Genomic DNA, 21122 nt, shown 5'->3' with positions numbered 1-21122 from the left:
CTTTTTGTTACCTAACTCCATGGCAGATGGCTTTAGATATTGACTTACCTGGTTAAATAAGGGCTAAAATAAAAATGTACTGTTTAGGCTACTATCATGATCTCACTTTGTAGCAAACTAATTGAAAAAAGAAAATATGAGGGGCACAGTAGGTCAATAAATTCAGGGCCATCCATTCAATACAAAATCATCCAGCAGCGCCACTGCTGAAAAAAAGCATACTGTATTCCTTCTGTCGCTAATCAGGGCGCGTTGAGGAGAGCTGCTGCTCCTGCGTCCCTCCAGTTGCCGCCCCGAAAAGGCATGCTAAGCAAATGCCCAGCACAGTACAGCACAGAGCTCTCTCGGCCGCAGACACTGAACGCAGGGAACTATAGCCTGCCAGACGATAACGCGACCGACGCATCTCCCAGGTAAAAAAGAAGTGTCTATACAGTGCGTAATTTCAGGGTGATGATAGTGGTAGCCTATGTGTGAAATATAGACTAATACAAGAAAACGACAGATCTGATAGGATATCGAGTGAAGGCTGTGTCCGCTGGAGGCATATTCGGCTGAGGGAGAGGTTGAAGAATGCTGCTGGTATGAAGTAAACAGAGCAGAGGCAGAGAGAGAGAGGCGCATCTGCAAACGGTGCCTCAACTTAAAGCCTGGCTGGGTGATCTTCATATCTGCTGCAATTGCTAGCATTTTTCACAATAGATAGGTCACCGTATGTGGTAAAAAATGGGAAGTCAAGAATATAAGATACGGTAATGTTAGGAGAATGGACGAACGGAATGACCGTTTACACATTTATTTACTTCAATATAGAGTGCTAGCTGGACTCGCTGAAGGTTACCTGCAACTGCACTTCAGACCTAGCTAGCTAGCAAGCTAGTTATTATTCAACATTTTGCTAACATTTCGCGGGTTTACAATGTACCCAGTCCAGCTATCAATAGCTTGCTGAAGGTTAGACAAACGTAGTGGCAATCAGTATCCAAATTGCATTGGCATATCACAGTTATCAAGCAAATGTTCAATTTGGTAACGGCACAGATTAGAACTAACGTTACAGCTTTGAACGCCTTCAATCTTGCTACATAGGGCAGTTATATTTTAAATATTTGTAACCATCAACAACAATTCGCAGTGAGAATATCAATGACCCAGCAATGGCATGGTTTGGTCTGTCAAGTTTATGCGGCTGGCTTTGATGTGTGTCACACTGTCGCACCTGCAGCATCTTCTCAATCACATGTCTGAGGTCAAATCACCAATCATCTTACGTTTGCCCCATTTGGTCGAACTTGGATAACTTTTCAAGTACTTCTATTATAATGTTATTCTGGTGCATTAATACAACCGTTTAGATTTTAAAAAACATATTATTAGACTAGTTAGACATTGGCCTACTCAGAAGTGTAGGTTACCAGTTGTGTGTGTGTGTGAAATGTCCCTGATTGTGTTGACACAGGAGGCAGACAGTCTGAGCGTACTGAAGTGTGAAATCGGCGGGAAGTTGTTTCAACTAATTATTATTAAGTAACTGGTTTCACATTATTATTATTTTGTTTACTTAACTTTTCGGTTGATGTTTTACCTGAACAAAAAAAAACGGCCCAAATTTAGCTCAAACTTGAGAAAATTCAGTAAAAATTCAGTTTGCTCAAATGGTCTCATATGTTCATTAATCTAGAAATGATTATTTGGGCATCTTATCACACACACTGCTTTTAACATACACTGTTTTCAACATACATATTTGGCACACATAGACATACATAATTACATTGTGCATGTTCATTTATACAGTAGTTAATATACTGTAGATGTCTTCACCAGGGATTTAAACTCACAAAAGGCCCTAAGCGGCCCCCCAACCAAGCAGGCCCCAAAGAATGGTGGCCCCCCTCTTGACGGCAGAGAGAGAAAATGTACGTTTTAAATTATACACGTTTTGCAATGGGTCACAGAGAACATTTAGCATTTTTAAAGGAAGTTTTCTGCAGTTCTACACAGAACATTTAGCAATTTTATAACACATTTCATGAAATTATACTAATTTTGCCATGGGTCAGAGAGACATTCTTGCACTTTTAAAGCTAATTTCCTCCAATTCTACTACACATTTTGCCATGTGGCACATTTTTTGTGCACAATTTTATATACCAAATTTCATGCAACTCTATTCATTTTGCCATGGGGCACAGAGACATTTTTGCAGTTTTAAAGCTAATTTCCTGCAATTCTACCCATTTTGCCATGGGGCATAGAACGTTTTGCAATTTTATAGCAAATTTAATTTGATTCTACACATTTTGCCATGGGACCAAGATAAATTATTGTAGGTTTGAAGCTAATTTCTTGCAATTCTACCCATTTTGCCATAAGGTTGAGATAATTTTATGGCAGTTTTAAATCAAATTTCCTGCAGTTATACACATTTCCCCATGATGCAAGGACCCTGCGTGCCCATTCGGTATTCGGCCATGATTACTACAAGTTCAGTGGCTGACAAAACAAGATAACCTGCTGATGTACAACCAAATTTCTAACTTGCACCATGTCTATTCTACTATTCTAATTCTCAAAAGTAAGTTGAGACCCCGATTGAGTTCCTTATGTTGCTTATGCCTGGAGCCGACCCTGGTTCATGGCATTCCAATCTTCCTGCTATGCCACCATGTCTGTGTCAATGACTGATTTCACCTGTATTGCTACACTTTGCACTCAGCTCTGTTAAAAGCACACTCAATTTATTGTATTTATCATAGTGATTAGGGATTAAAACATGTCCCACCAACATTAGACAACTATAGAGAAAAATCAAAAATTGCTGAAATAAATCAATTAAACCAATGATTAGAAAATAGTCAGACTAACTAATAATTGGCACAGACATGGTGGTATAGCAGGAGCTCGGAATGCCATGAACCAAGAGGTTGTTAGTTCAAATCCCAGGTGAGGACATGTTGAAATATAATTTCTGTATAAATGAACATGCACAATGTCAACGTGTGTCAAATATTTAAGTTGGAAACATTGTATGTTAAAAGCACTATGTGTGTATAAATAGTTTCACATACTTTTTTTGGGGGGGGGGGGTAATTAGAATTTATAATGTAAATGAACATATCAGATATCAGACAAGTTGCGCAAACACATCATTTTAAGTTGACATAATTTTGGGCCAACACTTTTTTTGAAGGTTCAGGTAACACATGGACCAAAAAGTTGAGTAAACAAAAAAAACACTGTGGAACCATATACTTAATAATAATTAGTTGAAACAGTTTATTTAAAAAAATTTTTTTACAGTGTATGGCTATAGTGATAAGGCACGAGGAAGAGGTCAACAACTGGTGTGATGAATGGTCAAGGTCAACTAACTAGGCTAGTATAGGCTTCTCCATTTATTACATTCATTGTAGTCGGATACTGCTTGTTAGTTAATCTGCCTGTAGGAACACCAAAAGGTCAGTTTGTATTTGTCATCCTCTTGTTAATAAACAAAAACATAGCAATATGGTGATAGGCAATGTATCTTGAGAGGGTCATGATGAGTATTGCACAAAGAATTCAACATGCTATGTCTAGTTTCACTTTATTCTGACATTACAGTTAGGCTAGCCCATGGCTCGTTCTGTTAATTGGTGCTGTATGAAAACTTAACCCCCCCCCCCCCCCCCCCCCCCACACACACTTATTCCCACTTACTGGGTCTGTTTTGTGTCACCTCAGAGGAGAACTCAACATAACCTTTAGTGAGAGGAGTGGCGTCGAAAGGAAGGAAAAGAGGAAGAGTTTTGCCAGGCGTCACTTATCTTGAATTACGTGGAGAGAAAGTATCCTTCCTGGAAAACACTAATAATGACGGCTAACAGTAACACATGCCTCTGTAAATAGTTTAGCATTCTGATAGTGTATTAATAATCATAGTCTCTCACTGAGTGCTAGCTAGTCCTTTCAATATGGTTTTAGACTGGAGTTACCAGACAGAAAATCTAAGTTGAAACAGTGTAGTCTACACTGTGTCATAAATAATACTAAACACAGACATAGACCTACACTCTATGAAAATGAAAGACATTCAGCTGGAGGGTATTAACATATTAGACTGGTTTGCTTCTGAAGTCAGAGGCGTGTTGAAAGCCAGCTGTCTTTTTCTTGACCTTTCACTCAGGGTCCTCTAGAGGGCAGATGTCTAGACTAGAGACCAGAGACCTGTGGTTCAGTTGGCCAGTTCAACTGGAAGTTCAGGAATCCAAAACAAAGGTCATTATGATGCAGACATTACTGTGTTTTGCAGTGCTCTCAAGCAACATTGCATTTTTACGAGTTTCATCCCAAATGGCGCCCTATTCCCTATATAGTGCACTACTTTTGACCAGAGTTTTATGGGAATAGGGTGCCGTTTAGGATGCAAGCCTATATCTTGCTATAAGATGACCATAGTCAGTCTTTGTAGGCCTATGTTTTAGGTTGATTAGTGTAGTTATCGGAACTCAGCCTGCAGCGTAATTCCTCTGTCTGAACTCACTCTTCTTATTGGATTCATTTAAGCCTAGGTGTGCGTCCCAAATGGCGCCCAATTACCTACATAGTGCATTACTTTTGACCAGAGGCCTATGTGCCCTGATCAAAAGTAGTGCACTATATAGGGAATAGGGTGCCATTTGGGACGCATTGTAGGTGTGGCCTTGCAGGGCTAAGAAGTTGCATGAGAACAGTACTGTAGTCTAGTCCTGTGGATTTCTATTAGACAATATTAGTTTGTTCAGTATTTAGCTGTTTATTCATTTAGAAGAACCAGTAGGCTGCAAAGCTTCAGAGCCCCTGGTTTTACAACATTTAGATGAAGCAGTAGACTACAAAGGACTTTGCATTGACTAGGCAGAGGACAGATCCTCAACCGACGGGCACTGTGTGAGAGGTTATGTTAGCTGCGACAGCCTCTGTAACATTTGTTGTAATGTTATTTCAAGGTTATGACTCTGGCATTCTTAGATTGACACTTTGTTTTGGTCCACTACTGTAGTTTCCAAAGGAGAACCGACACTGGACATTTAAATAGAGAGGTTGAAACTCCTTGACAAGTTTTAGCTCTGGGGTTTGCTATCTCTGGGGTGAGTGTGTGTGTGTGTGTGTGTGTGTGTGTGTGTGTGTGTGTGTGTGTGTGTGTGTGTGTGTGTGTGTGTGTGTGTCAAAGAGAGAGAGAAAGAGTGTGTGTGCACCCGTGCGTGAGAGAGAGTGTTTGTGTGCGTGTTTTGACCCATACCCTCCTTTGGCAGGGTTGTTGTAAGAACGTAAAGCCAGTTGGATGCCCCTGGCGTGTGGGTGTAAAGAGGGAAGAGGCTCGTTAATTCCGTCAGTACTACAGGAGAGGAAAGGAAAGGGCTGGTCAACACAGCCACAGCGCTCTAGAGGCGTTGCATGGATGTATCCTGGCTAAGTGACTCATACTGTACCAATTCAGCTTCCATCACTTAGCTTAAACAGCCGTAAGTCAGTTAGCCAGAGAGACTTCCTGGTACTAGACGATAAAACAGACCTATTCTTTACAGACATTGAATAATGTTAGGCATGAATGCACCATATCTTATTCCAAACTTTTTATGCACTGTACAATTCTTATCAACCTTTAGGTCTGTTGACCTGTACTGTTTTTTTTTAAGGACGTTATCGACTAGTTCATAAAATAGCAGCTGATACAGATTTTGCCTTATCAGAGAGTAAGATATCAGTCATCTAATTTGGAGTTCTGGACTTTTTGTCCCATAACTTTTGATTCTTTCACATTTCTTCCCCCTCCATCGAAGTGTTCAGCTGCCTGCCAAGTCTGTCCATACCTGATTAGCATCGTGCTAGTGTACTGCGGTGTGTTAATCCTTTGATCACAGTGGTTCGGTCTGATAAACCATGCCTCGGTCATCCCAAGGTAGCCCCAAGAACCTTGATGAGAACTAATGACCATGAGAAGACAAGCTGAACAGTGGACGGGGTAAAAAAACACATAGAAATATCATTTCTAGAAGGAACATGGGAACATCTCCATTCAAGTAAACGTTCTATAAATCTATTTCTATGGTCAAAAACCAAAACAACATATCCTTGGACATAGTGCTGGAGAGTTAGTCTTACTCGACGATATGCCTTTTATGAACTGCAGAGAACTGTACTGTATTCACGGGCATTAACTTGCTAATGTTTCAGACAGGCTTACCAAGACATTCCAAGGCGTCTTTTATACAGTAAATGTTGTCAAATGCTTGCATTGGCAATTCCTTTTGCAACATGGAGCTTCTGCCAATGCTTTTACATGTTTCGTTTTAAAACTGGAGCAGGGTGTGGACTGGATTCCATTGAAAAACATGGAATATGACGTCAATTAATTTATTTTATATATGTTTCAGAAGAATTAGGCTAAGCCTTTTGAAATTATGGGAAATAAGCCTATTGCATGTGCGACACTAATATCCAACAACTTTTCATTTAGACCTAGATTATTTACACACTGCAATACTCTTTTACTGTTCCTCCTCATCATCTGAAGTCACAACTTTGCATTGACGAATCCGCACAGCATTAAAAACACTTGACACTGTTTGATTAGATCACTGTAGTGTGTCTAAAGTGAATGAAGTCTGTGGTCTGTCATTTGTTACTGACTCCATTGTAGGAGAACGTAACATCCCATCCCAACCCAACCCAACGGAGGTCCTTTGATACTGAAGCCAGGTGACTCCCTCAGTAACTCCCACACTGTCAAGTTTTGGAGGGAAACAATGGGTGTATCCCAAATGGCACTATGAGCCCTGGTCAATAGAGTGCCATTTGGGACATAGAATATGTGGAGCGAACAGCCTACATACATTTGTCCATAAGCAATCTGCTATTCACAAAAGGAAAACAACCGTTGCTATGGGAGCAGTTGAGCAAAATATGTTTGTGGGTGTTTTAAGTCATTCCTCATGAGCTAATTCACTCGATGTGAATGAGATTGTTGTTGAGGTCTAGTGCTGTACCCTACCCTACTGATGAGAGGGTGTGGATAGATACATAGAGATAGATAGATAACATGTTGTTGACAGAGTGTGGCAGCATGGGTTTGTTAGCAATGTGGTGCAGTGGTTAGGGGAAAGGGCAAGGAAGAGAACGGATAGTTGCGAATGTTGCTCAGTTCTTAGATCAATCATTGTCATGTCTTTAATAAATACATTCAACTTCTGTCACTTAAACTACTGTCAACAAGGTGTTTAGAAGTGATCTGGCCAGATGGAGCTGAGTCTGAAAACCTACTGAAACACAATTTGTTGACATGTTGCAGCCAGGGCCCCTCACTCTCAGTGGGGTTGGACAGAACAGGAGAGCGAGAGTCAAAAGTTTGGACACACCTACTCATTCAAGGGTTTTTCTTAATTTTTTAAAACTATTTTCTATGTTGTAGAATAAAAGTGAAGACATAAAAACTATGAAATAACACATGTAATCATGTAGTAACCAAAAAAGTGTTGAACAAATCAAAATATATTTGAGATTCTTCAAAGTAGCCATTCTTCAAAGTAGCCACTCTTTGCTTTGATGATTGCCAAGAGTATGTAAAGCTATCTCTCAACCAGCTTCACCTGGAATGCTTTTCCAACAGTCTTGAAGGAGTTCCCACATATGCTGAGCACTTGTTGGCTGCTTTTCCTACACTTTGCAGTCCAACTCATCCCAAACCATCTCAATTGGGTTGAGGTCGGTTGATTGTGGATGCCAGGTCATCTGATACAGCGCTCCATCACTCTCCTTGATCAAATAGCCCTTACACAGCCTGAAGGTCTGTTGGGTCATTGTTCTTGTCACGTTCCTGACCTTATTTCCTTTGTTTAGTCTTTGTTTAGTTGGTCAGGACGTGAGCCGGGTGGGTGTAGTCTATGTTATGTGTTTCTTTGTTTAGGTTTGTCTTATTGGCCTGATATGGTTCTCAATCAGAGGCAGGTGTTTTACGTTGTCTCTGATTGGGAACCATATTAAGGTAGCCTTTTTTCTCTGTTGGTTTGTGGGTGACTGTTCCTGTTCTTGCGTTCATCTGTTTTTGTGTTCTCTAGTTCGGGACTGTAGCTTCGTTGGGTTTTCGTCTGTTTATTGTTTTGTTCGTATTGAAGAAGTATTCTAATAAATATGGATACATACCACGCTGCGCTTTGGTCCTCCTCTCCTTCTACCGACGGAAGCCGTTACAGTTCTGTTTAAAAATGGGATTGGATGGCATATTGCTGCAAAATGCTGTGATAGCCATGCTGGTTAAGTGTGCCTTGAATTCTAAATAAATGACGGTGTTACCAGCAAAGCACCCTGACATCATCACACCTCTTACTCCATGCTTCGCGGTGGGAACCACACATGCGGAGATCATCCTTTCACCTACTCTGCGTCATCCTTTCACCTACTCTGCGTGGTTGGAACCAATAATCTCAAATTTGGACTCATCAGACCAAAGGACAGAGTTCCACAGGTCTAATGTCCATTGCTTGTGTTTCTTGGCACAAACAAGTCTCTTCTTATTAATGGTGTCCTTTAGTAGTGGTTTATTTGAGGCAATTCAACCATGAAGGCCTGATTCACGCAGTCTCCTCTGAAAAGTTTATGTAGATGTGTCTGCAATTTCTGAGGCTGAACTTATCCTCTGCAGCAGAGGTAACTCTGGGTCTTTGTTTCCTGTGGCGGTCCTCATGAAAGCCAGTTTTAATCATAGCGTTTGATGGTTTTTGCGACTGTACTTGAATAAACTTTAAAGATTCTTGAAATTTTCCCAATTTGACTGGTCTTCATGTCTTAATGTAATGGACTGTCATTTTGCTTTGCTTATTTGAGTTGTTCTTGCCATAATATGGACTTGGTCTTTTACCAAATAGGGCTATCTTCTGTATACCACCCCTACCTTGTCACAACACAACTGATTGGCTCAAACGCATTTAGAAGGAAAGAAATTCCACAAATTAACTTTTAACAAGGCACACCTGTTAATTGAAATGTATTCCAGGTGACTGCCTCATGAAGCTGGTTGAGCGAATGCCAAGAGTGTGCATAGCTGTCATCAAGACAAAGGGTGGCTACTTTGAAGAATCTCAAATATAAAGTAGAACACTTTGTTGGTTACTACATGATTCCATATGTGTTATTTCATAGTTTTGATGTCTTCACTATTATTCTACAATGTAGAAAATAGTAAAAAATAAAGAAAAACCCTTGAATGAGTTGGTGTGTCCAAACTTTTGACTAGTACTGTACATACAGAGAGACTGTCAGAGAGAGTCAGACAAAGAGAGGGGTGGGCTGGGCCTGCGAGTTATAGCGGATCTGGGCTGGCAGTGTGGCGTTGAAATATGACCATGTGTGACTTGGCCATGTGTGACCTATGGGCCCTGGTCAAAAGTAGTGCACTTTAGGGAAAAGGGTGCCATTTGGGACATATCCCGTTTTCAGCCTTCGCCAGAGCGTCTCAGAGATACTCAGTGTCGTGTTAAGAGAGCTGATTGGAAACACCGACACACATCCTCAGGAAGCGCCAATTCCAAGCGGGGTACGCTGGACGATGATGTCACAGAACCAAACAATAAAAAAGGTTTTGGCAGAATGTAGTTGGCCCCTTCCCTCTTCTGGTCTCTCTGGCCAATGAGGTTTGCAACAATACAGAGGTGTGGTTCCTCTGAAGGAATATTTGAGGCAGGGATTGGATGGGATGTTATCCTTTGGGTCTCTGGCAGACCTGGGTTCAAATACTATTACATTTCACTTTACACTGCATGCAGTGCCAGATGGATGGTGTTTGCACTTTTGTAACTATTCTATTGGTTCCATTGCAACAGGCAAGTTCAATCAAGCCCAGCATAAGTATTTGAAATTATTTCAAATAGTGTTTGAAACCAGGTTTGGTCTCCGGACACAAGTTTGTGGGTTATTCCCGAGATTCCTTTTTGTTTTCTAGCCATGTGTTTGTGGGTTATTCCTAGATTCCTTTTTGTTTTCTAGCCATGTGCTGCAGTGTTCTAGTATTGTTTTACAGATGGATCATGCAGTGGAGGCCGTTGGAAGGAGCTATAGGAGGACAGGCTCATTGTAATGGCTGGAATAGAATCAATGGAATGCAGTCAAATGTGTTTTTCATATGTTTGATACTGCTCCATTAATTCCATTCCAGCCATTACAATGAGCCTGTCCTCCTATAGATCCTCCCACCAGCCTCCACTGGGATCATAGCACGCTCACTGTGCATAATGTGCATTGTGTCTGTCAGTCTCCTGAATACCTTTTTGACATTGATTGCTACTTTCACCACCGCTAAGGAAAAGCGTTCATAAGATGTGGAAATAGGCTTAGGTTTATAGGTAGACAGACAGATAAAACTGTAAGAAACATTCATAGTTTATCACTATATAATGTAGGAATAAGTAACCAACACCAATTTGTCCTTCATTCCTTGTCAGGGTTCAGTTCCAGAAACTATTGCAACGCCCAGAGCTATGATGATGAATGTCAGATGTTGTCATCGCCACAAAATTGTTTGAATGTGAGCATATGTCTGTCTGCTAGCCGGCCTGTAGATATTTTGACTGCAAAACACTTTGGCAACGCCCATTACACATTCTTTATAAAAATTGCACTAACCTTTCTGCATAATATTGTCCAAGCTCGTTAGGCTGACTGTTGGATGACATGGATCTAGACTTGACTGTTGTTGCCTGTTAGATTTTTCTTTCTTAAAGTAGCTATAGACAACTTCAATTTCCTGATTAGGGCTCTACATCTGTGTCGTCAAAGCCCTAGTCTTGTCTCTGTCCCATGCTTCTCTCTCTCGAATTCAAAGGGCTTTATTGGCATGGGAAACATATGTTAACATTTCCAAAGCAAGTGAAATAGATAATAAGTTAAATAAACAATACAAAATGAACAGTAAACATTATACTCACAAGAGTCCCAAAGGAAAAGAGACATTTCAAATGTCATATTGTGACTATATACAGTGTTGTAACAATGTGCAAATAGTTAAAGTACAAAAGGGAAAATAAATAAACATAAATATGGGTTGTATTTACAATGGTGTTTGTTCTTCACTGGTTGCCCTTTTGTTGTGGCAACAGTTCACAAATCTTTCTGCTGTGATGGCACACTGTGGTATTTCACCCACTAGATGGGAGTTTAAATTGGATTTGTTTTTTAAATTCTTTGTGGGTCTGTGTAATCTGAAGGAACTATGTGTCTCTAATATGGTCATACATTTGGCAGGAGGTTAGGAAGTCCAATTCAGTTTCCACCTCATTTTGTGGGCAGTGTGTACATAGGCAGACCTGGCTCTCAAGAGAAGACAGGCTATGGCGGCCTCTCTCAATAGCAAGGCTATGCTCAATGAGTATGTACATAGTCAAATCCTTCCTTAATTTTGGGTCAGTCACAGTGTTCAGGTATTCCGCAACTGTGTACTCTCTGTTTAGGGTCTCTCTCCCTCCCTCCCCCCTCCTACCGAGGCCATGAAGAAGATTATGACACCAAACTGTTTACCTGGTAACTGTCTTCCTCCTCCAGCCTTTTGGGTATGCATCCAAAATGGCACCCTATTCCCTATATAGTGGACTACTTTTGACCAGGGCCCATAGGGCTCTCATCAAAAGTAGTGCACTATGTAGGGAATAGGGTGCCTTTTGGAAGGCAACCTTGGTGTTGTAGCCATTAGCTACCAGTCAGGACAGATGCCTTCCTCTTCCTGATGATCAAAAAATGCCTTTATTTATGTACTGTACAGTGTATTCGGAGAGTATTCAGACCCCTTCCCTTTTTCCACATTTTGTTACGTTACAGCCTTATTCTAAAATGTATACAATTATTTTTTTATTTCATCAATCTACACAAAATACCCTATAATAACAAAGCAAAAACTGTTTTTTATACATTTTTGCAAATGTATTACAAATAATAAACAGAAATACCTAATTTACCTTTGGATTACTGACCTCTGCCTGCCCTTGACCTGTCGTTGGCCTGCCTCCTGTTTTTGTATTAAACTTTTGTTACTTCGAAACTGTCTGCATCTGGGTCTTCTACTGAGCCTTGACAACAACTTGATTGGAGTTCACCTGTCGTAAATTCAATTGATTGGACATGATTTGGAAAGGCACACACATGTCTATATAAGGTCCCACAGTTGACAGTGCATGTCAGAGCAAAAACCATGCCATGAGGTCAAAGGAATTGTCCATAGAGCTCCGAGACAGGATTATGTCAAGGCGCAGATCTGGGTTAGGGTCCCAAAAAATGTCTGCATCCTTGAAGGTCCCCAAGAACACAGTGGCCTCCATCAGTCAGGGAGGTGACCAATGAACCCGATGATCACTCTGACAGCGCTCCAGAATTCCTTTGTGGAGATGGGAGAACCTTCCAGAAGGACAACCGTCTCTGCAGCACTCCACCAATAAGGCCTTTATGGTAGAGTGGCCAGACGGAAGCCACTCCTCAGTAAAAGGCACATGACAGCCTGCTTGGAGTTTGCCAAAAGGAACCTAAAGACTCTCAGACCATGAGAAACAAGATTCTCTGGTCTGATGAAACCAAGATTGAACTCTTTGGCCTGAAAGACAAGCATCACATCTGGAGGAAACCTGGCACCATCCCTACGGTGAAGCATGGTGGCGGCAGCAGTAAACATTATACTCACAAATGTTCAGAAGGAAAAGAGACATTTGAAATTTCATATTGTGGCTATATACAGGGTTGCAACGTTGTGCAAATAGTTAAAGTACAAAAGGGAAAATGCAAATATATAAATATGGGTTGTGTTTACAATGGTGTCTATTCTTCAATGGTTGCCATTTTCTTGTGGCAACAGTTCACAAATATTTCTGCTGTGATGACACTGGTATTTCACCTAATAGATGGGAGTTTGCCAAAGGGCACCTAAAGAATCTCAGACCATGAGAAACAAGATTCTCTGTTCTGATGAAACCAAGATTGAACTCTTTGGCCTGAATGCCAAGCATCACGTCTGGAGGAAACCTCGCTCCATCCCTACGTTGAAGCATGGTGGTGGCAGCATCATGCTTAGGGGATGTTTTTCAGCGGCAGGGAGACTAGTCAGGATCAAGGGAAAGATGAACGGAGCAATGTACAGAGAGATCCTTGAGGAAAACCTGCTCCAGAGCACTCAGGACCTCAGACTGGAGCGAAGGTTCAACTTCCAACAGGACAAGACCCCTTGTACACAGCCAAGACAACGCAGGAGTGGCATCAGGACAAGTCTCTGAATGTCCTTGAGTGCCCCAACCAGAGCCCGGACTTGAAACCGATCGAACATCTTTGGAGAGACCTGAAAATAGCTGTGCAGCGATGCTCCCCATCCAACCTGATAGAGCCCAAGAGGATCTGCAGAGAAAAATGTGTAAATCTCCCCAAAAACAGGTGTGCCAAACTTGTAGCGTCATACCCAAAAAGACTCAAGGTTGTAATCGCTGTCCGAGATGCTTCAACAAAGTACTGAGTAAAGGGTTTGGGGGGGGGGGACAAACATTTGCAAACATTTCTAAAAACACGTTTTTTCTTTGTCATTATGGGGTATTGTGTGTTGATTGATGAGGGGAAAAAACAATTTAATCAATTTTAGAATATGCCTGCAATGTAACAAAATGTTGAGAAAGTCAAGGGGTCTGCATACTTTCCAAATGCACCGTATTTCATTTCAAATCAGAAAGCACGCTGATTTATTATTTGGACACTATCTAGTATTTGTCAGTGATCTAATTTAGCCTACCAAGTGGTCGTGATTGAAGGAATGTCAATGAGTGTTAGGCGGCATTCATTTTTCTTTAGGCTACATAGTGTGAGAGAGAGTACAGTGCTGTGAAATGCCAGATCTGGTCTGCACATGATTCAGCTTCGCTAGGCCTACATGGTATCCATAAAGAACATCATTCATTTCATTTTGACAGAGTCAAATCATTAAAAAGTACCAGATCTGCACTTTTCAAGCATCCGCAGCAGCAGCAACAACAGTAGAAGTGTTCCTTGCCAGGATCATTAAAGATCTAAGTCAGTAGCTAACACAACGCACGTATTGTTACCAAAACTCAGTGTTGTTGTGGTGTGAGGAAAAGAGGGAATGAAAGTGGGCCGTGTTGCTGTCCGGGGCTGCTGCTGTTGCCTGAATCAGGAGTTTTGTTTGATATCAAATGGTAATTCCATTGCGTAAGAGAATTAGTGATATTTAAACTGAGCTCGCCGTGGGACGCTAGGGCAGGGGGATTGGGAGCCAGGAGGGTCACGAACGGAGGGGAAAAGGGAAATACTTATACTGATGATGGTGAAGATAAGGCCCATTTAGAGATGATTACTGACTGACAGGAATTCGGATTGTGGGTTTAAATGTCTTAGATGGGGCAGCATATGTTATGGATCATAATCAGTTTTGATTATATTATGACATTGCCGAATTACACGCGCGCGCGCGCGTGTGTGTGTGTCTGTCTGTGGGTTGGCTCTTCTATCCTTGTGGGGACTTTAGACTTTAAAACTTGGAAAATTCTCCCTCGTGGGGACATTGCCCACGTCCCCATGAGGACAAAGGCTATTTTAAACTTAGGGGTTATGGTTAGGGTTAGTGGTTAGGTTTAGGGATTGGGTTATGGTTATGGTTATGGTTAGGGAAATAGGATTTTGAATGGAAATGAATTTCAGGTCCCCACGAGGATAGAAGAACATAGTGTATGTGTGTCAAAAGTAGTGCCCTATTGCGTATTTCCAATGATGATTTACCCCAGTGTTTCACCCAAAAAGCTCTGTTTCCATCTACACGGGCCGGCACCCGTGTCTTACTGGGCCATGGCTGCAGCAGACCTACTCTGACTTGGAGCCAAGGAAAGGTCCTGGGTACTTTTCAGCGGGCATTTACATAACAATGGCTAACTGTGAACTTTAACACCGACTAACAAAGCAACAGTCTCAAATGATGAAGGTTGTTGATTCTGCAGGCCACAAGTCTTTAGTGTCCTGATATAATAACACTAGAGCTAACATTAACCTTAAACACTGGCGGCCCTCTGTCTCATTGGAAATGCACAATGTAGGGAATAGCAGCCTCTGTGTGTAGACCAGGGTCCGGGCTGGTGTATCGCTTCACTTGTTGCTGCTAGAAATGGGAGAAATGTCACAGGACAACGCTATCCTAGGTTGACTGAACTGTTGAACTCTTGATTTACCAGTTGCATTAGCAGAGATGGATTGGGGTTTGCAGTTAAAATGTGGTTTGCACATAGTGTCACATCTGGCATGGCTTGGATACATTTGGCGTTTAGGTCTATCTAATTGAGACTTTGCATCATTTTGGGTTCAAGATTGTGAAAACAAGTTTGCAGATTAATCTGAATTTGACAGTGAGCTAATTCATCAGTAATCAAATCCAGTATTTAGTTTGTGCAATGTTCACAAAAATCTACTCTAACAGAAATGTGCCTGCCCGTGAAAGAAAATACTCCACCAGAATGCAGTTGAACAGGAAAAAGTAACACTGAGCCAGAGCCAAGAGTCAATCCCCTAATACTAACAGGTTTAAAGTTTTACATGAGAAAGATGATCACATTAGTGGGCTGGTCATACAAAGAGAGCGGGCAGTGTTTCACGCTCCTAGAGAGACAGTTAATCACCTAGGTAGTACCACGACTAATGCTTAGGTGGTGGAAGGCAGGCAAGGCAATACAGCAACGCAACACAGCTACATGACGTCTGGAACTGCATTCAAAAAGCATCTCAGAGTAGCAACTCTGATTTAGGATCAGTTGTTTAGATCACGATGAATAAGATGGGGGGGGGGGGGGTAAATCCTAGATTAGCACCTGAGATGCTTTGATTCATACAGCTTCTGGTCTTCATACAATACTTTGTAGAATATTATTTATTGAAACGCTGTAATTTACTCTGGACTACCACAGGCTCATCCTCCTATCTCTGCTTTAGGTATAATCCCAGAAGGTGTTGGTATAAACTAGGCCAGTGATTCCTAATCTTTTTTGGTCACTGAACCCCGAATCACATTTTGCTCTGTTCGGACCTACAAAGTATCCCCTCGTGCATTTTACCAGTAGGCCTATGGTTTTATGAGTCTTCCCAAGTACCCCCCTGTGGATAGCCCAAGTACACCCAAGGGTACACATACCCTAGGTTGGGAACCATTGAACTAGGCTAACTCTTGTTTGGTATACAGTGACACGGAGACTAGCGTTAGCATCTGTCCAGTGGTACGCTGCTGTAAACATCACTAACAGGTCACTACAATACAGGCAGAGTATAATCCACTCATATTACCCAGGGGCTTTCAGGCATATGCCCAGGATTCAGGAATATCCTCAGGGCGTTCTGGAGCTGTATGCCTGGCTGGGTGGGTGGGTGATTATTATAGCTACGCCCCAGATTAGGATTTGGATGTGGATAGAGGCTGGAACACACACACAGTCCTGGTGGTGCAGGCAAGCTGAGTAACACAAGATGAGGGGAGCACCGCTTAGACTATTACATCAAGATCCACTGCAACACTGACTACCCTCCCAATCCCCACCGCTGATTTACCAAACATGGGCTAGCCAACCAGCCGCTGCCTCAGGGCTACAGTTCTACAGTTCAGGTATTATTACATAGTTATTACATGATATGTGTCACTAGCACCGTTATTACTATTGATAATAAGGATATTTTGGGTTGCTCTAACTAGCGCTGTTGATTTTCCTCTCCCGCTGTCTGCATGTGGTGGGCTTAGTATCAGACCTCTGTCTCGGACTGAGATGGAGAGACTCCTGTTGTGGGGCAGAGAGGAGAGCAGAGAAGGGGAGGAGAGGAGAGGACGGGGAAAGAATGGGGAAAGGAGAGGGGCGTCCTGTTGTCGGGCAGAGGAGAGGAAAGCAGAGGAGAGGGAAGGGAAGGTAGAGGAGAAGGACGGCAGGGAGGCAGACAGAGCGGTTGGTTTGTGGTGGAGGGAGCGGAGGCTTTGAAATGGGGGGTTTTGTTCTCGCCTCTCCCCTCTTCTCCGTCCAGTTGGGCAGTACTCTAAAGAGAATGATATGGAGACAGAGGGATAATTGTTTTAACAGCACCCCCCTCGCTCTTTCTCTATCTCTCTTTCTCTCCTGTTTTCCCAGTGATGGCCAGTCAGCTGTGCAGCTGTGCTCGGGTTCCTTTCGCTGCGTCTAGCAACCAGGTCTGAGTGACGCCCCCCCCCCTCCACCCGCCCCTCTTTCAAAAACAACACCAGCAAAACAAATGCGACCATGTACAGCGTGGAGGACCTGCTTATCTCTCATGGATACAAGCTGCCCCAAAACACCTCTACCACCCCCACTGCAGTCTCCCCCACCCCCCCGTCCTCCTACGATAACAAGCGTTACGGCGACCCTTCCTCCTGCCGCCAGGAGATCTTAGAGAGCCGGTCTGGTGGTGGTCACGGCACGGTGAACGGGTATGAGATAGACTCTGCGCCGGGGGTATATGTGTACGGCAACAATAACTGCAGGAAGCCCCAGCCACCAGCCCCAACCAAAAGCTACTCCTCGAGTCACACTGACAATGCATGGAGGGACAGGAACAGCCAACCACAGAGGAGGGAAGCCGACAGCGGTAACCAAGGTGACACCCACTCCTTGGGCGATTCTCTCACGACAGATAGCGGGTGAGTCCGTCTACTTAATCTTTTGGAATGCTAGCGTTGTCTTCCATTGTTTTTATCATTGCATGTTGTTAATCATACAGTTGGTCTGTTGCAGGAATCTTGTTTGGCACATAGAGTCATGCAAAGGTGGAGTCAGTCAGTATAGGAGTTCTGCATTGGGATGCTGCACCACAGATTCTCTCTCTCCCTCTCTCTCGCCTCCCTATTTCTCCCTTTCTTTTTATCTACCCCTCCCTCCCTTTCCGATAAAGCCAGTAGACAGGGAGTTGGGGTAATGTGTTCTGGAGTCTTAATCTGCCACATGGGACAGTTGTGTTGTAAACAGACTAGAACTGCTGCTACTACTGCTGATGATAGACCCCAGCACCAACATCCGTCTGAGCATGCCCAGTTCTGCAGACAGATTTTACATCCCAAATGGCACTCTATTCCTTTATAGTGCACTAAGGAAGTGCACTATTTTTTATTTTACCTTTATTTAATTAGACAAGTCAGTTAAGAACAAATTCTTATTTACAATGACGGCCTAGGAACAGTGGGTTAACTGCCTTGTTCAGGGGCAGAACGACAGATTTTGACCTTGGCAGCTCGGGGATTTGATCCACCAACATTTCCGTTACTGGCCCAACGCTCTAACCATTATCCTATTATTACATTTAAAGATACTGATATATAAAAATAAAAAAATCTTTCTCTAAAAAACGCTGTCCCACTGTAACACGCACATTAAAAGACTGTAGCATTAATGAGTCTTAAGCCACACCCCTACACATATCATCAGGTGATGGGATTGCACCTCTCTCCAGCATGGCCACATGGTGAGTACCCTGCAAATATTTTGGAAAAAATGAGTAAGCAAGTTGGTAAATCTTCATGTATTTTTAAGAAGTGTCACTACCGAACATCTAATATATCAAGAAATATGTAAAGTAGGTTTTGGGACTAATATATTTGCTGGGTTGTACATCTGTCCAAATGAAAGATAGCCAGCCATATGTTACTATGTTACATATGTCCCAGCTGTAACAATTGACACCATAGAGATATATAGATATATAGAGGTCTCATCTTTGTATCTGTGCCATTATGGTGTCTGTGACAGCACAGACAGCGCCATTGAGGCTATCTCCATTATAACGTTGCATGCGCCATGCTCTACCAACTGAGCTACAGAGGACCACCATGTGGGTAGTGGACAAGTGCACACTTCAGGAAAAAGTGTAGTGCATTAAGTTGCATAGCCAGCAAGGGGGATCCAACCCTCCAAGAGCCCAAACATTTACATCTATTTGGTCAAAACATAGACGTCTGGTGCCTCTCGAGTGGCGCAGTGCTAGAAGTGTTACTACAGACCCGGGTTCATTTCTGGGCTGTGCCACAACCGGCCGTGGCCGAGAGTCCCATAGGACGGCACACAATTGGCCCAGCGTCGTCCGGATTAACGGAGGGTTTGGCTGGTGGGGTTTACTTGGCTCATCACGCTCTAGCCACTCTTTGTGGCGGGTTGGGTGCCTGCGGGGTGACCCCGGTCGCCAGTTGAACGGTGTTTCCTCCTACACATTGGTGCGGCTGGCTTCCGGGTTAAGCTGGCGGTTTGTTAAGGAGCGTAGTTAGGCGGGTCATGTTTCGGAGGACGCATGACTCCACCTTCGCATCTACCAAGCACTTTGGGGAGTGGCAGCGATGAGACAAGATTGAAAATTGGGGAGAAAAAGGGGGTAAAATACCCCCCACAAAAAAACTGAAAAAACATAGACGTCTATAATGTGCCACATTGTACTGTACCTTACTGTACTGTAATCTATTGTACTGTACTTTACTCGAGTTTACTTGAGTTTCTTACAATTGAAGAAAGGGCCCATGGACTCTTGGTCTTGGCTCTAGGATATTACCTTAGTCTTTGGTTTACAAATCATAGGCAACCCAATTTGAAGAAGACAATGCTCTGATCATTGGCTGATCTGATCACTCCCAACCCATAGGAATCCCCACTCAGCTTACTTTTAAATGGTGGAAGCCCTGAATGGCAATATCTATACTAAAATGAGTCCTCCATTTATCTGTATGATTGACACCGAAACGGATGTTATTTTTCCAAAATAAAGATAGGTAAATTGACAATTCAAGCATCCAACAACATATTTAATTAGATGCATAAGTAAATCAATCAATCAACAAGTTTCAACTATATACAATCAACATTGAACATTTTACAGAGAACAATAGAGATGATATTTCTCTAAATTTCAATTTAAAGGTTTAGAAAATCAGGTTAAATCATGTTTTTACTATTTTGTTAATTTGGTATGCAAATACAATTTCTAAAATGTATCTGTAATCGAAGGTTAATCAAAATGATCAATACTGTGCATGATTCTCCCTTTACTGCAACATTATCACCATGTTTTGGACCTTTAATTTAATGGGGTGGTAAGGAATTCAGCTAAATATTTCAAATATGCAATGCAAACAAAGTGTGTGAGTAGTATGTACAGTCGGAAGTTTACATACACTTAGGTTGGAGTCATTAAAACTCGTTTTACAACCACTCCACAAATTTCTTGTGAACAAACTATAGTTTTGGCAAGTCGGTTAGGACATCTACTTTGTGCATGACACAAGTAATTTTATAATTATAATTCACTGCATCACAATTTCAGTGGGTCAGAAGTTTACATACACTAAGTTGACTGCCTTTAAACAGCTTGGAAAATTCCAGAAAATGATTCAATTGGAGATGTACCTGTGGATGTATTTCAAGGCCTACCTTCAAACTCAGTGCCTCTTTGCTTGACATCATGGGAAAATCAAAAAAAAAATCAGCCAAGACCTCCGAAAAAAATGTGTAGACATCTGTACAAACAATAGTACGCAAGTATAAACACCATGGGACCACGCAGTCGTCATACCGCTCAGGAAGGAGACGTGTTCTGTCTCCTAGAGATGAACGTACTTTGGTGCAAAAAGTGCAAATCAATCCCAGAACAACAGCAAAGGACCTTGTGAAGATGCTGGAGGAAACAGGTACAAAAGTATCTATATCCACAGTAAAACGAGTCCTATATCTACATAACCTGAAAGGCCGCCTAGCAAGGAAGAAGGCACTGCTACAAAACCGCCATAAAAAAGCCAGACTACGGTTTGCGACTGCACGTGGGGACAAAGATTGTACTCTGGTCTGATTAAACAAAAATATAACTGTTTGGCCATAATTACCATTGTTATGTTTGGAGGAAATAGGGGGAGGCTTGCATGCTGAAGAACACCATCCCAACCGTGAAGCACGGGGGTGGCAGCATCATGTTGTGGGGATGATTTGCTGCAAGATGGACTGGTGCACTTCACAAAATAGATGGCATCATGAGGTAGGAAAATTATGTGGATATATTGAAGCAACATCTCAAGACATCAGTCAGGAAGTTAAAGCTTGGTCTCAAATGGGTCTTCCAAATGG

General features: G+C 42.3%; 1 protein-coding gene across 2 annotated transcripts in view; it reads left to right on the top strand.

Annotated features, from left to right (window-relative positions):
• The first annotated feature begins 293 nt into the window (after positions 1-293).
• Positions 294-21122, top strand: part of jcada (junctional cadherin 5 associated a) — a 33973-nt gene continuing 13144 nt past the window's right edge. Inside the window, exons 1-2 of one of the 2 annotated variants that reach the window (XM_055881285.1) lie at positions 294-413; positions 17142-17668. In XM_055881285.1, the coding sequence (XP_055737260.1) occupies positions 17271-17668 (398 nt within the window). In that variant the 5' untranslated portion in view covers positions 294-413; positions 17142-17270. Of the gene's footprint in view, positions 414-16418; positions 16631-17141; positions 17669-21122 lie in introns of those variants that run through there. The other variant, XM_055881286.1, reaches the window with a different exon arrangement.

This window comes from Salvelinus fontinalis, chromosome 25 (genome assembly GCF_029448725.1).
Source record: "Salvelinus fontinalis isolate EN_2023a chromosome 25, ASM2944872v1, whole genome shotgun sequence".
Lineage (NCBI taxonomy): Eukaryota > Metazoa > Chordata > Actinopteri > Salmoniformes > Salmonidae > Salvelinus > Salvelinus fontinalis.
Note: the sequence above shows the minus strand (reverse complement) of the source record. Positions and strands in the feature narration are given on the sequence as shown.